Source organism: Alligator sinensis, unplaced genomic scaffold (genome assembly GCF_000455745.1).
Source record: "Alligator sinensis unplaced genomic scaffold, ASM45574v1 scaffold61_2, whole genome shotgun sequence".
Lineage (NCBI taxonomy): Eukaryota > Metazoa > Chordata > Crocodylia > Alligatoridae > Alligator > Alligator sinensis.
The window spans coordinates 1,251,142-1,268,647 of record NW_005842108.1 but is presented as its reverse complement, the minus strand read 5'-3'; the positions used below and the strand labels follow the sequence as shown (position 1 = coordinate 1,268,647).

The 17,506-nt window shown below is 42.1% G+C and overlaps 1 protein-coding gene across 35 annotated transcripts in view; it reads left to right on the top strand.

Annotated features, from left to right (window-relative positions):
• Nucleotides 1-17,506, top strand: part of NEB (nebulin) — a 214,835-nt gene that overhangs the window by 18,877 nt on the left and 178,452 nt on the right. For all 35 annotated transcript variants that reach the window (XM_025205209.1, XM_025205234.1, XM_025205245.1 and 32 more), the window contains 11 exons: nt 1,138-1,254; nt 1,472-1,573; nt 1,657-1,764; nt 1,857-1,961; nt 2,427-2,525; nt 5,361-5,465; nt 5,978-6,085; nt 6,170-6,283; nt 7,078-7,275; nt 10,517-10,624; nt 17,172-17,270. In XM_025205209.1, the coding sequence (XP_025060994.1) occupies nt 1,138-1,254; nt 1,472-1,573; nt 1,657-1,764; nt 1,857-1,961; nt 2,427-2,525; nt 5,361-5,465; nt 5,978-6,085; nt 6,170-6,283; nt 7,078-7,275; nt 10,517-10,624; nt 17,172-17,270 (1,263 nt within the window). The remainder of the gene's footprint in view (nt 1-1,137; nt 1,255-1,471; nt 1,574-1,656; nt 1,765-1,856; nt 1,962-2,426; nt 2,526-5,360; nt 5,466-5,977; nt 6,086-6,169; nt 6,284-7,077; nt 7,276-10,516; nt 10,625-17,171; nt 17,271-17,506) is intronic.

The following is a 17,506-nucleotide window of genomic DNA, read 5'->3' as shown; positions in this document are numbered from 1 at the left end:
GGGCAGGACGGGCTTGCTACTCCTGCCGAACAGAGCAAGCACCACAGCTTCAGAGTGCCTAGCTGCCGCGGTGCCTCCTGCAACCACTCGGACAACCCACCGCTTGAGCTCTGAGGGGCCCAGTCCTTTTTTTCTTCAGATCCCAACCCCCCATGTTGCCCCCACCCGGGCTGCTGGCTGGGTGGGCGCTGCCTGAGCTCCAAAAAAGATCAGGCCCCCTTGGAGCTCAGGCAGCACCTGGCAGGCTGGTAGCCCTCCAAGGGTCAGCAGCCCCCCAGAAGCACTGGCAGCCCTCTGTGCTCTGCCCTGCTGCACCCCAGTGTCCCTGCTTGCCCTGACTCGGAAGCAGCCATTGCATCCCGGGATGATGGAGGACTTCGACTTTGGATAGCTGTAGGAAGTGTCCATACCTTAATGGAACAGGAGCAAAATTAGGCAGATTAGAGATAATTCTGCTCTGGAGTGGTTTAACTTTAAGCCAAACAACAAGTACTTTACGCCACTTAAAGGTGTTAATGTGCAGCCGATTCAGGGGTTAAAAACTCCAGAAGCCATCTAAATTTACCGTGTAGCAAGGCCCTAAAACCAAAACCCACAAAAGCTGCAGTGTGTCTCAGGAAGAGACCTCCGTATGTTTTTATAATTATCCAGGTCAATTGGGATTTAGCTTGTAGAACTGTTTGTTCACAAGGTGCAAAGTTTTTTTAGACATAGTACATGAAAGCGGGTACATGAGAAGAGTTTGCATTGTATTGGATGTTATATTTAGTTTAATGGCATCCTATTGGGGTGTAATTGTGCAAGGACTTTCACTCTTTCTTTAAAAAGCTTAATCCAGTGCTATGTGGAGATACCTGGGCTAACTGTGGCAGAGCTAGGTTAGCAGAGCACCCTGCTTGGGCTAGTTAGTTTTGTTGAGAAACTATACTATCCCACCTGGAGCACTATCTAGCATGGCTATACTGCTTCTGCTACCTCAGCAAACTAATTCAGAGATAGCTTTGGTATTACATTATATACACTCTAGGCTTCCAAGAGCAGCCTCCCAGAAAAGGTGAATGCCAACACAGAAGAGTATCAAAATATACAATTTTGTGTAAATTATTTTTAAAAACAAATCTTGTTTCATTTCTATAGGTGAAATACAGAGAAGACTATGAAAAGAAAAAAGATAAAGCAGATTATAATGTACTTCCTGCTACAGAGAATCCATTACTCAGACAGCTAAAAGTTGCAGGAAATCTTCTAAATGAGGTACGTACCACAAAATTTGGATTAAATAATTTAAGCAATGTTTAAAAAACAAACAAAATTGTCAGTTGTTTACAGTAAAGTCTCTTTATTGAACCACTTAATATTTGCAGTTTATCATATGAATTGTTATTTACTGTGAGATATCACAATCTAGACCAATAATAGCTTCTCATGAATATGAATCTTCCTCATTACTTGACTTTATTTTCTTTTGCAGAAATTATACAAGGAGGACTATGAGAAATCAAAAGGAACAAATATGAATTACTGTGAAACGCCCAAGTTTCAAGTTGATAGTGCTTTGCACAACTTTAGTGATGTATGTATGTTTGCAGTTGTTCCTGTATTTTTGAATCAGCTTTCTCAACTCTGTATTTTTATAAATGTGGGATTATTTTTCAGGCTAGATATAAAGACTCATATCAAAAGAATGTTTTAGGACACTACATAGGCAGTTATGAAGACCCACATCTTGCACACTGCATGAAAATTGAAGCTATGAAGAGTGATGTAAGTGTAATGGCATTTGAGTTATTTTCTATACTCTCATTTCAGGGCAAAACCATTATACTTATTTATTTAATATTGTCTTTATCGCCTAGAAAAATTACAAAGCTGATTATGAGGAAGAAAAAACAAAATGCTACTTCCCTCAAACCATAACTCAAGAGTATGAAGCTACAAAGAAATTAGACCAATGTAAAGATGTAAGTACACAGCAGTAGTTCAAATGCTTATTTATATAAGGTCCTTGTCCAAAGCCCATGGAAGTCAATGGAAAGATTCCCATCAACTTCCATGGGCTTTGCATCAGACCCTTTTATGAGCCTGTTTTTGAAGACCAGATGTATATGTATTTTAGGAGCTTTTTGTGACATCTAGTGGTCAGGATATGCTCATTCTATTAATTTTTTTCTGATACATAAAACAAAGAAGGCTGCTTCTCAACTGTATGTGGCATTTTTTTAGTAAACATATTGAAAATCAATTTACTCTCAATCTGCTGATTTATTCATTGAAAAACATTATCAGAGGAACCACTGGATACATGTATCTTTAACTTTCACATTATTAACTGTACTCCAAATGATATAGTGTTGTAGTAATGTATTTAATAGCAAACTTTACGTACATGTATGCATTAGTAACACACATTTTTATTTGTCCTCTAGTATACCTACAAAAAACATCCGGATAAAATCAAATTTACTCAGGTGTCTGACTCTCCAGTAATGAAGCAAGCACAGATCAATACCAAACAGCTGAGTGATGTAAGTCATCTGACAAGCAAAACACCATGATTTTACATTTTCATTTTGCCTTGTTTAATATATGCGGGTGATACAACCGGTGCAGGCCAATGAGATTGCATCAGTAGAAAATTGAGATTGATTGGACTTGTAAAATCAAGTCCATGTGCAAATTTCAAATCTCTTCCAAAATTGTTTCATCTGCAATAAATTTTTTTGTGTTTGATCTCTTTCTACTAGATGTTCTCTTCTTCCTCATGCTTGTCTTATAACTGAGAGGGACATAACATTATTTTTTACATAATGAGCTATTTCTAATTTTTCAACCAAGAGACTTGACTAGCCTCAAATGTTTTTTTAGTGGTAAATATTGTTAGAAGGTTTAAAATGGGAGAGCTGGAAAGAAAAGGAAGGCAACTGAGCACCACACTAAAAAAGAAAATGTCAGGTAGCCACAATAATTTCTTTGATACTCAGTATGGGCTCTAACGAAGGAATCAACTCCAGTAATAGTTAGAAATACCACTAGATCTATATAATGAGAAAAAAATATTCATAAGGTAAGAACCATTTTAGGGCTACTGCTGATTGCTGGAGTTCTAAGTGTGCTAGATCATAGTCATGCTAAACTATAGTTAAGTTACAGTGTTGAAAAGTGGTATGTGAGAAAGGAGCCTCCTGACTGCTGGACGACCCAGTAAGGAAGAAAAAAAATCCACACTAATGAGCAAAAAGACACTGAAGGTAGTACAAGATCAGCAGCTAAAAAACTCAAGGACAAATGTAAAAATTTAGAACTTACTAATGAGATAGATAATAAGTGCAGGTGTCTAAAAAGTTGGCAAATTAAACAAGTAGAGATGAACATCTCAGAGAGAGAGATATAAGAGTTGGCACAAAACCAGGGGCATGGAAGTATAAATAGAGGGGTTGGGAGATCTGTCTCTCATAGAGACTTAGGGATGCATAGATAATGTACAGTGTCTCTTCCTGTCGGGGACAAGCTTCACTAAGTTGAAGTGATTGTTAATCAGGCCAACTGGTGTGCTGTCTGACAACAATAAACCTTTCTGAGCTTTTGCCACCAAACACATATCCGAGTTGTGTTTTCTGCATCACCTTCGGAATCTGGAAGATGACTTGCTAGCATTGGCCTCCCAGAGCACACAGACACCTGCAACCTGTATATCAAAAATGACAGCAACTAGATACCACCTGAGAAAACATTCTGCATTCCTCCGAACAACACTGATATCATTTAAGTCCCTGTTCAGTCTATGGCAATGAAAGATTTTTGCTCTCCTAGTTCCACAGAACAAGTTCTGCAAACTTCCTGAAAAATAATAAGTAGCCACAGTTCCTACTGACTTCAGTATTATTGAGGGTGCTCAGAACACTGCTATCTCTTACTCTAGAATAGCGAAACACGGCATCCCCTCATACTACATCTGTTACTAACACCAAAATTATGTGATACTATAAGGAGGCACTCCATAAAAAAGCCTCCCTGGAACAGTTTATTAAATGGACCTTCAAGAACATTATCATTCAAGGAAATGTGTCAGACCTACGGCTAAATACAATGCCTTTGAATGGATGTCTGAAAAAGGACAGCCAGCTATTTCTTGTGCCACTGAAAGAAATTGGGCTATCAATCCTGAACCTTTATCTTAGGTTCTCTATATCAGACACTTACTCCTCTGCTTTAGAGGACATATTACTCTTTATCATACTTCCATTATTTGGTACTCAGAACTTGCTCAATGGTTATATAGAAAAGGTACATTTTTATGTGTTATAAATGCTAAAGGTATTTCTGTTGGGTTTTATTGTAATAACTTCAAGAAATTATTCTGTGTACAGGAAAAGGGATTATCCCTGTGGAAAATGTGGTAGGAATAGCCCCATGTATTTGTTCATTTGCCATGATTGCAAATGATGCATTTATGCTGCAAAGCCCTTTGAAGTCAGTGTAAAAAGCCTTTAATTCTGTTTTGTTTATGTGTGCAAATATTTCTGGAAGTATCAGATATGAAAATAATGAGAAAATATATATTTTAACTCATAATAAGATGATATATTAAGCCTGTTCCAGTAAGTATACTTTAAGATAATTCAGCTAATTTAGAATTTTTAAGAGCAAATAGCTGTTTAAATCCAGACACATAAAGGTCAAGCACTCTTCAGCCTTATTACATAGAACTCTGCCAATACATCTTGATCCTGAAATGTAACACTTGTGCTATTCTAGTCCTAGATCTCAGATGAGCAAATACTGATAACTGAGCTGTGTTCAGGGTAGAGATAGGAGTCAGGATGAGATCATCTATCTCATTTTCACTTGTGACTTATATAAGAGTGGAATTCACTTCTACAAAAGTAAAGTCTAGTTCATTAACATGCTGCATTTTCTAGCCTTTTGTTTCTATTTTTGAAAAGCAAAAATACATATTTTTTTCCTAATAAAAATAAACTGTATTCAGTAGAATTGGGCTGAATTTCTGACGGTTGTGGTAGTTTCAGAGCTAAAAAGGATTCTTAACTTTAAAATTAAAAAATGGCTTATCTAACTCACATTACTATAAACATTAAGGAAAGTGAGCTAGATTCCTGACTGGTGCAAATTGGAATAGCTTCACTGAAGTCAAGGACACTATACTGGTTTATACTACCTGATACATACAGCTTCTCATAGAGTTAAGGCATGCCTCAAATTCAAATAAGCAAGAGACAGGAAAAACAGAATATTTGTAAAACTGAAAAAAGTATATCTTGTTCACTTTTATTCTCACTTTTTAACTACTGTTCCATGAGCTGTACATTTCCTACAAAAATATTTCTGATTATGTTTTTCAGTTGAATTATAAAGCTAAACATGAAGGAGAGAAATTCAGTTGTTCTATATCGCCAGATGCTCCTTTTTTCCTCCAGTCCAGAGTCAATGCATATAACCTGAGTGATGTAAGTATTCATTTTACACTTTTCTGTAGATGTCAGGACACATTCATAACAAAACTTTTGTTTGCTTCTGGATTATTGATGACAAGAACAAATGTATATGAACAAGCTCCAGGCACATGTATGGATGTATAGCTGGATGCACTGGTAGAAAATATTATAATATATATTAGTAATATACAGGGTTCCTTGTAAAAATACTGAGATTCTTATTTACATGAAGTCTTTTTTATGTTGTTCAGGCGTATAAGGAGCCTAAGTTGGAGTTGGAGGGGGTCTAAGCTGGATCTTTGCAACCACTTCAAAGACTCTTTGTGTGACTGGACTAGGTTCAGTGATTCTTGTATAAGTAGGAATAGCGATTGAAAAGTTTTAAATCATAAATTGCATTAAAGTTAATTATCTAAATAGTTGGTGTGTTAACTTGTACCATAAGATGGGGACAATGAGTTTTTTATCTTTTAATTTATACATCAGTATTTGACGTCATATGTCATTAATTTTTCTTTCACCAGAACTGCTATACGTATGACTGGGAAAAGGCTAAATCTAAGCAATTTGAAATTAAAGTTGATGCAATTCCACTTCTTGCTGCTAAAGCTCACAGTAAAATTGCAAGTGATGTAAGTATGGAATAGGAAAAAAATCATTCTAAATTTAGGTTAGATCGTGGGGCATAGTTTTACATGTATGCTCTTGCTATGCAGGTGGCATATAAGAAAGACTATGAAAAGAATAAAGGAAAAATGGTTGGAGCTTTGAGCATTCATGATGATCCCAAGATGTTACATTCTGTGAAAGTGGCCAAACAGCAGAGTGATGTAAGTCCTTTATGACAATCTCTTATTTATTGATTTTTAAGTTTGTGCTTAGTCCTTTATAGACATGATTGAGACAATGATATGCCCTGACCATCTTAGATTCTAACCAGAAAATGTCTAAGTAATAAGAGAGTAGGCTGTCTCCAGCCCTGCTGGTACACCATCTATTTGTGCAGAGCCTTTGTTTGGCATATGGTTTGTTATGGTCCCTTGCATCCTAGCATTGATTCTCCCTACTCCCTTCCAACTATATATCCCCTCTGAGGGTCTTCTAAGCGGAGCACCCTGTCTTTAACCTAGTTACTTTATACGTTATCAAGCTATTAGCTAGTTTATGTAACATATTAATAAGGTACGTGTTAGGTGCTGGTTTAGTAGGTAGTGCACATAAAAAATTTCAGATCAGTACTGCTGCTAGCGGATGAAGTTACTTCTTTCATTGAATCAGTGTTGTACACTGGAGGCTTAAATCCTACTGACACATTGCTAATACATTGTGGTAGGACACATTATATTTGCAGATAGCCCATAAGCTAGTTTCAAAACATAGATTAATAATACTGGATGAATTGCAGTTTCTTTTCTGAGGAACTTTTAAAAAAGTAATGGTCTATACCTTAAAAGTATGTCTTTTTAAAATACGACTAATGCCATCTTGGGGAATTAGTAAATACTTGAAATATGTAAAATATGTTGTCATGAAAAATATTCTACTGAAAAGAACATCTGTTTTTCTGAAATGTTTTGTGTGTTAATCCAGTAGCAAAATGTATTTATTGAATTCCTTTTTACAGCGTGAATACAAAATGGGCTATGAATTGTCAAAGACCAAATATACAGCACCACTGGACATGATTCCAGTTACTCAGGCTAAGAAAGCTCAGGCTATTGCCAGCAATGTGGATTACAGGCATTACCTCCATGACTACTCTTATCCTCCTGACAGCATTAATATGGAGCTTGCAAAGAAGTCCTATGCTCTGCAGAGTGATGTAAGTAGTTATGCTTTTGCATGCATGGCAGTACTGCCTGGTTTTGTCAGTGTAACTAGTGCAGAGAAGTTTTAGGCTGCAAATATGTCAAAAGGATTATCCTAAATATACACTTAAAAATTATGTGCAGTGGTGATTCACCAAGCAAGCAACCAAAACAAGCAGGAAGAACTGTAAGTCCCCACATGGTCATTATGAGACTATGATGCGATTGGAGTAACAGAGATTTGTTGAGCTAGCTTGCATGACTGGAGCATTGTCACAGATGGGTATAAACTGTTCAGGAAGGACAACCGGGAAGAAGAGGAGGAGGAGTTGGTCTTTATGTGAAAGAGCTGTATTATTGTTCAGATGTACAGTATGAAACTGGGTGTGGGCCTGTTGAAAGTCTCTGGATTAGGTTCAGAGGGGAGAGCAATGGGGTGATGTCATGGTGTGTGTCTGCTATAGACCATGAGGCCAGGAGGATGAGGTGGATGAAGCTGTCTTCAAACAGCTAACGGAAGTTTCCCTATCATAGGCCCTGGTTCTCATGGGGGACATCAGTCACCCTGACATCTGCTAGGAAGGCAATACAGCAGTGTACAGGCAATACAGGAAGTTTCTGGAGTATGTTGGAGACAACTTCCTGGTGCAAGTGTTGGAAAGGCCAACTAGGGGCCATGGCTCTTCTTGACCTGTTGCTCACAAACAGGGAATAATTGGTGGGGGATGCAGGAGAGCAGCAGTGACTATGAGATGATTAAGTTCATGATCCTGAGGAAAGGAAGGAAGGAGAGCAGCAGAGTAAGGACCCTGGACTTCAGAAAAGCAGACTTTGACTCAGTAACTGATGGGCAGGATGCCCTGGGAGGCCAGTCTGAGGGGGAAAGGAGTCCAGGAGAGCTGGTTATACTTTAAAGAAGCCTTATTTAGCATACAGGAATGAACTGTTCCAATGTGCAGGAAGACCAGCAACTGTCCTAATGTGCAGAAAGACCAGCTTGGCTTAGCAGGGAACTCTTCAATGAGAAAAATCACAAAAAAAAGAAACTTACAAGATCTCCACATGACTGAGAGAGCTGTCCCGGCTGCTAGGCAGCTGCCTCCCAGCCACATGGAGATCAAGAGAGCTGTGTCTGGAAAAGCTATCCCAGTCCTGATCTCCAGATGTCTGGGAGGCAGCTGTCGGGCAGCCAGGACAGCCCTCCCATCCATGGAGGACAGATCCCGATCTCCATGTGGCTGGCAGGCAGTATCCCACCCAGCTGGGACAGCTGTCCCCACCCCTTGTGGCCTCCTGCTGCCTAGGGTACATGTGCAGTACGGCACATTAGTTAATGTGCTCTTTTTCTAGTACCTGTAACTGAATATTGCACATTAGACTAAGATACTGCGTAGTAATAGCTGTGCATGTGTAGATGGTTACACTTTACTGTGCATTAGATTAGTCCAAGGTGCAGTAAAGTGTCTCATGAAGATGCACTCATTGTGTCTAAATCAAGTTATTTTCTTTATGAATATACACAGATGATTTGCTGGTGACATTGTCAGGAAACACATCTCAGGCAGAGAAGGCATCTTGATATGCATTTTTTTCAAACATTTAAAGTACAATGCTGGAGTCATTTATTGTGATGCTTTGGTTAGACTCTCCTGGGCTTGCTGGACAGGTTTCTCTAGGAGCATCTTGACCTGTGTGAGGGGTCAGAGGGTTTTAAAATACAAATATACTTTTGTGGACCTGATATCTACATGGCTGGGAGGCAGATGCTGGGCAGCCAGGACTTCTACCCCCCTCCTCCCAGCTTGGGGCCAGCCCAGTCTCCCCCTGGATGGGATGGAGATGTCCTCTGAACCAGGACAGCTCTCCCTCACCCTCTGGAGCTCAGGGCTAAGCCCCCATGCCCCCTACCAGCCAAGGACTGGCACCCAGGGGAGCCTGGAGTTCCCCCTGGCTTCTGAAGGGGGGGCTGAGCAGGACAGGAACAGCCAGGGAGCCTGGACTGGGCTGCTCCTGTTGGGCTCAGTTTGCTCCCAATGGGAGCGCACATGTAGATGTGCACTGGAAAGTGTTTTAATGAGCCTGAATTTTCTGTGTAGAAAATTCTGGTATATTAATTGCATGCCCAATATCCATAAAATAGTATATATAGCTCCAAATTCTTGACAGCACTTCTAGCTAGCGGATACTTTTGTTCAAGTGTTAAGATAACTGGACATAGTATAAGGGACTGTGAAAATATATATTTTTTTCATATTAGAACCCCAGTTTCATTGTTAAAGTAACAAAATGTCTTGGTCTAGAAACAGTGATTATTTTTTTAATTAGTTTTTATTAAGAACCAACACTTCAGTGTATTTTAACACCACTTGTAAATAGTGTAACTTATTTCCTACAGAAATTTCAATCCTGAGAACATAAAGAGGCCTCAGTAGATTTTTCAATACTTTTTATTTGTTCTATGGAACTTTCAAGTTCCATAATGCAAATTACCATTTTTCAAGAAACTTTGAAAAATCTGTAGATTGGTGTTGTTCAAGGAATATCGCAACCTTCCTGATTACTTGACAGAATGTGTAACCTCTATAAGCTAAACATTTCCAAGTCCAAGTAATTTAAAAGCCTCCTGATCTACCTACTGGATAACATATGCTATATCAACTAAATATTTAGTTCAAGGATTTATATGTTTCACAGAACCACCCGAGGAAACATTTGAGCTCCATAAGTCAGATCACATTTGTTTAGGTAATTTAGAAGCTTCGTTGACAAAATCAGTGGAGACTACAGTTCCATATTGTAACTGCTCTGGTTGAAGGAATTTGTGAGAAATTATAATTCATGATATGAATGAACTATTGGAGATACATTGCTATTCAGATAATTTACTAACATTTTTTTTAAAACTTGCAAAGTCTAAACCTAAAACAGTATGCCCATATTTTAAAATATGAATATTCTGAAATCTCTTGAATGTATCACATAACATGTGTTTCTGTTAACTGGAGAGTGTACACAGTGAGTGTATTTGAGGGAAGATAGATAACACAAGGGAAGCACCCTTTGATGGAGATGTAGCGGTTGATAGGTCTTTCCTTTTTACAACTGGATATTTTCCTCTTGTCTCTATGACATTTACAAAATGTCAGTTTTGTTCATATGGAAATTAACATTTTTAAGTTCACTTGCAAATAGGTAACTCAGACAAATGGAATCTTTCTCCTTCCATTTAACTCTTCATTTTTCTCTCTCTTTTAGAATGAATATAAATCTGACTATAATAGCTGGATGAAAGGTTGTGGCTGGGTGTCATTAGGGTCACTGGAAACGGAGAAGGCTAAGAGAGCTTCAGACATTCTCAATGAGGTAAAATTGATATACCAATTATGAGCCACTAGAAAAATATTAAAGCAAGATAGTACTCTTCATACAGTATAGCATGCTGCTCTTCTGCATGTGAAATGCCCAATGCCAATCAATGCTTCTAATGGGAATTCCTCTTAGGATTAAGTTCTGTATGCAGTGAATATACAGTGTTAATTTAAAGGGTAGGCAATTAGCCATCTTATTTACTTAGATTCACACTTATTCTTTTTGGAAGAAATACTGTGTAATATTGATTTTATAAATGTTATTAAAGCCACAAATAAGCAAAGATCAAATTAATTAAGGAAACATAGTCCATGTCTTGAAAAGGCTTTTAGGTTTCATTGAAATAATTGATTTTGGTGCTTAAAGACATTGGAGGATTTGGGTCCACATCATTAAACTTAAACGATATGAATCAAAATTAAATTAATAGTATTGGATTGGAATCAAATCAGTTACAGCAAATGAGAATAACTGATGATCAAATCTTAGTAAGACCCTAAAAGGATTCAAGGTTCATTTGCTTACAAAGCCAATTAGACTTGATTAAGTGAAATTGTTTATCATTTGGGACTAACATGAGGGTTAATAATTTAACATTAACACCCAGTTACCTAATCTTTGAGATCACTATCTCAAGGGCAAGTAAAACTTACCCCTTGAATTTCACTCATGCTTATAGTTCAATGACATGGACATACAATAGTGGCTAAGGGTTTAGGTATATGAATGATTTAATGAGAGATGAAAACAGCTCTGTGACAGCTTCTTGTATACATGATTGTGGACTGCAGAGGGGTCCCTGAGGGGTGCTGCTAGGTGTGTTGGGTCAGATGTGACACTGGTCCTCTGACCCTTTTTATTTTAGCTGCAGGGGGGTCCACTGATCTGGACCCTAGCCTTCTCAGACGGCTGACCTGAGGCACGGTATTGGACCCCAGACCTTCCCTCAGGGCCCTGGGCTCCCTGCTTAGGGTCCTCGAATACCAAACTTAAATCAATAAAACTTTAATACAAAAGGTTGCACTTAACTGTGTTCACTGTGTACAGTCTCCACTGTTCACTGTCCACATGGTGTGTCCAGTGCACCCCAGGTCTGGGCACGGGCAGGCTGCAGGGCTGTTGCCACATGCAGAAAAACCACCCTGCTAGCTTATGCCTTGTACAACCGCCTCCCTTGTACAACCACTGCTGGCTGCTTTTAGCTCCCTGCACCTGCAGAAACAGGCTCTTCTGCCCTGTCTAGGCTGCCAGGCTCCCAATTGCCCACAGCTGGGGACATCTCCCCAGCGGGGCTGGCCACTGCACCTGTCGTGTGGGTGTCCAGCTGGTCCCTGCAGCCATGGCGTGGCTGCGTCTGAGAGCAGTCGGGGGAAGCTGTTCTGTGCCAGAGATGGCTCAGGTGCACTTCTTCCTACAGTGATGAGGCTGGGCCCTGTTACATACCTCCCCACTAGCTCATGGCTCAGGTACTTGCGAAACTGGTGGATCCTTGTCCTCACTCTTCCGCAAGAAGTCTGCATTGTGGTTCCATCATCTCAGGCAGTATTTTATAGAAAAATCACAACCTTGTAGCCCTAAACTCCCTTGTAACAACTGAGGGTTACCTAGCTTGGCCTTTTTCAGCCACTAAAATGGTGCATGGTCTGTTATTACTGTAAACTTCTGCCCTGTCAAATAATAGTGGAAGCTGTCAATAGCCTATTTCATGGCCAAACATTCCTTCTGTATGGTGGTGTACCCCTGTTCCTGGGGCTGTAGTTTTCTACTAATATATGCCACTGGGTGTTCCCCTTCGTCCCCCAGCTGAGACAGTACCACACTCCTGTCTTCTTCTAGTACTGCCATCAGATGCTGTAGGTGTTCTTCCCAGGTTTCTGAGAACACAACCACATCATCAATATATGCAGAGGCATGTCCCCAATGAGGTGTCAGTACATTATCCACTAGGTGCTGGAATGCTGTTGCTGCTCCGTGCAGGCCAAACCGCATCCAAACAAACTTATAAAGCCGCCATGAGGTGGCAAAGACAGTCTTCTCCTGGACATTTGATTCTAGGGGTATTTGCTAGTACTCCTTGGCCATGCTTGGATAAAATGCGCCCCTCACTACTGCTCCAGTAGGTCCTCCACTCAAGGTATGCAGTAAGCATCAAAGCATGCTAAGCTGTTAACTTTCTTAAAATCAATGCAAAGCCGCATGGTTACATCCTTTTTTGGGACCATGATGGTGGGTTTCACCAGGAACTTCTAGATTTACTCACCACCCCATCTGCTAGCATCTGAGCCATTTCCCTATGCAGAGCTCCTTGGAGCTTCTGGGGGATCCACTGCTACTCCTCCTGTATAATCTTTCCCAGTGGGATTTCAACTTGATGTTCTACCCATCATGTTTTCTCTGGGCTGTTTGAAAATATCTTCCTAACTTGTTGCACCAGCTGGGCTTCTTGCTGCTGCTGCATCTGTGTCAGCCCTGCACCCATCCGGACAGGCCCTTCTGAGCCTCGTTCAGGCACCCCTGGACCAAACTTGTCTGACTCCAGGCTGGCAGCAACAAACAGGGCCTCCCTATCCACCTCCCTCTTCAAGAGTTTGATATGGTATACCTGCTGGGTTTTATTCCACACTTCATAGTCCACTGGGCCCATCTGCCATATCAGCTCATATGGCCCTTGCCACCGGGCCATTAACTTGGAGATATTGTCGGGAAACAGCGTGAGTACCTAATCACCTGCATTGAGCTGCTTTCACGCTCCTGTTGATTGTACTCAGCTGCCTGCTTACCTTGGGCCATTTGTAGATTTCCCCATGCCAAAGTCTTGCCCTCTGTAGCCTTTCCCTCATCTCCAGCATGTGTGCTACTGGGCTTCATGTGCTGACTCTTCCTGTTGTTCCCAGCTTCCTTTGATTAGATCTAGGATTCCTCAGGGATAGTAGCCATATAATAGCTCAAAGGGTGAAAACCTGGTGGCACTCTATGGGGCTTCTTGATAGGTGAATATCAAAGGCCTCAGTAGCTTATGCCATCTCTGCGAATCTTGTCCAGCAGCTTTCTTAAGCATACTTTTAAGGGTTCAGGTGAACCTTTCAGCAGCCTGTCTGTTTGAGGGTGGTAAATGGTTGTTGAAAGTAGCTGGATTCTTAACATAGCACCGACCTCTTTGAACATCTGGGCTATAAAATTGTTGCCTTGATCTGTCAATATTTCCTTTGGGAGTCCCATGCTGGTAAAGGTCTTGAGTAGCTTCTCTGCAACTTTTCCTGAGGTCACCATTCTCATGGGTACTACTTCTGGGTATTAGGTGGCATAATCCACCAGGACCAAAATATATTGAAACCCCACATTGCATCAGGGTAAAGACCCCATGGTGTCTACAGCCACCTGCTCAAAGAGTTCTTCCATGAGTGGCATGGTAACCAGAGGGGCCATCAGGGGATGTCTTGGGTATGCTAGTTGACATTCTGGGCAGGACTGGCAAAACTCCCCATCTCCTGCCTGATCCCTGGCCAAAAAAAGCCTGGCTAAGAAGCATTCCCAGGTTTTATCCTCCCTCAAGTGACTCCTGGTGGGGAGCTCATGAGTGACCCTTAACATGGTCCTCCAGTACCTCTTCGGAGTTGGGAGATGTCATTCCCTGGCCCCCACATGCAGTACTCGATACACTACCTCTCCTTTTACCTCAAATCAGGGCACTATCTGTACCAGGTTGGGTTGCACCACCTCCTCTTCCACCCAAATGATACCTTCTTCATACACCTGCCTAAATCCATCTTCATGGAATTGTTTGACTGTGAACTGTCCTGTCTCCAGCTCTTGTTGCCAGTCTACAGTCTCCCCTGCATGGGATGGTCTTCCAGAACTCATGCTGGACTGGGGCTCACCTAAAAACCCCTCTGCCTCGGCGTTACACCAGGCTGCCTTTTGCTGAGCAAGTGTGCCCAACAGTTCCTGCAGGCAGGACCAATCCTAGCCTAACGACACCAAGAGTGCCAAGTGCCTGACCAGGCATGCTAGCACTTGGTGGGGTGTGTCCTTCCACCATTAACTGCACCCAGGCCCTTTTGTAGGTCTGGGGCTTGCCGTGGAGGCAGATCAGTTCCATGTGGTCTGCTTGGCAGTGCCCTTCATCCCGCACCATCTCCTGCCAGACTATGGTCCATGTGGAGCCCGTGTGGACTCAGGCAGTCACCCACTGACCTTTCAGCCAGGTCTCAACTGTAATGTGGGAGCCTTTTGTTGCGTAGCCTGTCTTCCTGGGAGACAGCCCATCACCGAACCCATACTCCATTTCTTCCATGGGGGTGGACTTTAGTCTCTTGGCTGGCTCCTCTCCCTGGACAGTCCCCCAGTCTCCTCCTGTAGCTCCTTGAGGACAAGTACAGGCATAGTGTTTGAACCACCCACACTGGAAGCAAGAGCCACCTGCACTGGTCTAGGGTGGCAGCAGCCCAGTCTTGCTTCAAGGAGGAGGGTCCTTGCTTTCTTAGGTTCCAGGTTCATTGTCTCATTCTAGGGCAAGATTGCACCCCGCTGCCAAAAAATCCTCTGCCAGCTTCAGGGTCTCCTGTACTGACTGGGGTTAGTGTTGCTGGACCAATGCCTTGACACCCTCTTCCAGGTCCCAAATAAACTGCTCTAAAATTATAATTTCTGTTATTTCTCTTGAGTCTCTATCTTGCAGCAGTAACCACCACTGTGCCTCATCCCAGAGCAAGTTCACTAACTGCTGGGGGCCCCCTGTCCCAGAGGCCTTCTTGCTGTGAAACCTCTCATAATGCAGATCCTTGACCACCTCCAACCAGTGGAGGATAGCATCCTTCACTTTACTGTAATAGGTGGCATCAGCCAGTGGTATCCCCCCCCATAGGCCTTCTGGACCTCTCCCATAAGCAGCAATCTCAACCAAGGTGCCCAAGTGGCCTGGGGCCATTGGTCCTGCATAGCCATTCACTCGAATGTCTCTAGGAAAAGCTCTGGGTCATCTGGGGCATCCCTGAGGGTGCTAGGCTGGCTTCTGAGGTACCTGCCCTGTGTTCCCAGAGTGTTCTCTGTTTGCACCATGGCTCACCTGCTCCTCTTCTCCATGACTCAGCTGCTCAGTGGCCGCTACCTGCAGCTGCACCAGGCCGGCCATGTGGGCCTCTTGCTACTTGATCTGTTCAGTGGCTGCTGCCTGCTGCTGCACCAGGAGCTATAAGACCTCCTCCGTGGCTGAGGCCAGGATATGACCTAGCTGCCCCTTGTCTGCAGCAGCCTCTTTTTAAATCCGAGTCATGACACCAATTGTGGACTGCTGAGGTGCCCGTGGTCCCCAAGGGTCACTGCTAGGTGTGCTGGGTCAGCTGTGCTGCTGGTCCTCCAACTTTCTTTACTCTAGCTGCAGTGTCGGCCAGAGATCCACTGATCTGGATCCTAGCCTTCCCAAGCAGCTGACCTGAGGCATGCTACTGGACCCCAGGCGTTCCCTCAGGGCTCTGGGCTCCCTGCCCAGGATCCTTGAATATCAAACTTAAATCAATAACACTTTAACACAAAAGGTTACACTTATCTGTACTTGCTGTATGCAGTTTCCACCACTTGTTGTCCACGTGGTGGATCTGGTGCACCCCAGCAGCCCGGGTCTGGGTACAGACAGGCTGCAGAACTGTTGCCGGATGAGGGAAAAACCTCCCTGCCAGCTTCTGTCCCATCCCTCCCCTTGCTTGTGGCAGTGGGCCCTTCTGCCCTGTCCGGGCCGCTGGGCTTCCAATTGCCCACAGCTAGGGACATTTCACCCGACACTGTTCAGGCTTCTGGCTGGTCCGTGAGTCCATGGCACAGCTGCATCTAAGGAAGGGGGAGAGAAGCTGTCCCATGCTGCAGACAGCTCGGGTGCACTTCTTCCTGCAGTGATGGGGCTGGGCCCCATTACAATTATCTTACCCAGTGGTAAGTGGAAGATAGTCCACAGTCACCCAGCCCTCAGTGTTCTTACATCTGTACCTTAAATTATTTCTCTTTCTTCCAAACTGGATCTTGTAATGTACATCTTGGAAAACTTTCCAAGAAGCAGATATTTGACTCTTGCTCAAGTTTATTGGTTAAAAAGCAGTACTCTTCACTTTTAGAAATACCCTTCCATTAAACAATCTGTAAGCTATACACATAGGTCTGAGCAATGTTCTTTTTCAGTGACTCCTCTGTGTGGACTTCACTTCTTAACTTCATGCTTGTGCACTCACACATTCAACAGCTTCACAAGCTAAAATAAAAGAAATGAAGTATCTCCCATTGCTAAAACAAAAGGAACAAGAATTGAGAAAGGAAAAATAAGATATGTATAAGATAAACAAGGGGTTTATGTGCTTTGCAGCTGTATCAGTCTCCTGGACTCTCATGTTCTTGGAGCTATAAGTATAGTCAAAGCCAAGCAGTGCTTATCATGTGTAGGCTTACCTCAGGAGTGGTCACAAGTATTTTAACAAATAAGTGTGGTGGAAATAGAATAAAAAGTACTTTTAGGTATTAAGGAAATGTTATGTTGCTTTTTTGTCTTTCTGAACAGAAAAAATATCGTCGGCATCCAGACACTATTAAGTTTACACAAATTGAAGATGAACCTGTTATGGTTCAGGCTAAAATCAACCAGGCCCAAAGGAGTGATGTAAGTGTTGATATTTCTTATTTACTTATGGCTTAACAAACATCACTCTTCGTAGTAGGACTGTGGACTAATTCTGCTCCTACTTTCATTGGTGAGGGCTGTTCTGTCTAGATGCTCAAATGAATCAAATCAATTGCATTGTTCAGGAGGCACAGTCAGCCAGGGGCAGGCAGGTTTAGCATCCTTCACCTATAAATCATGTGCCTATACCAGGGCTAAATTTTAACTTATCTGTT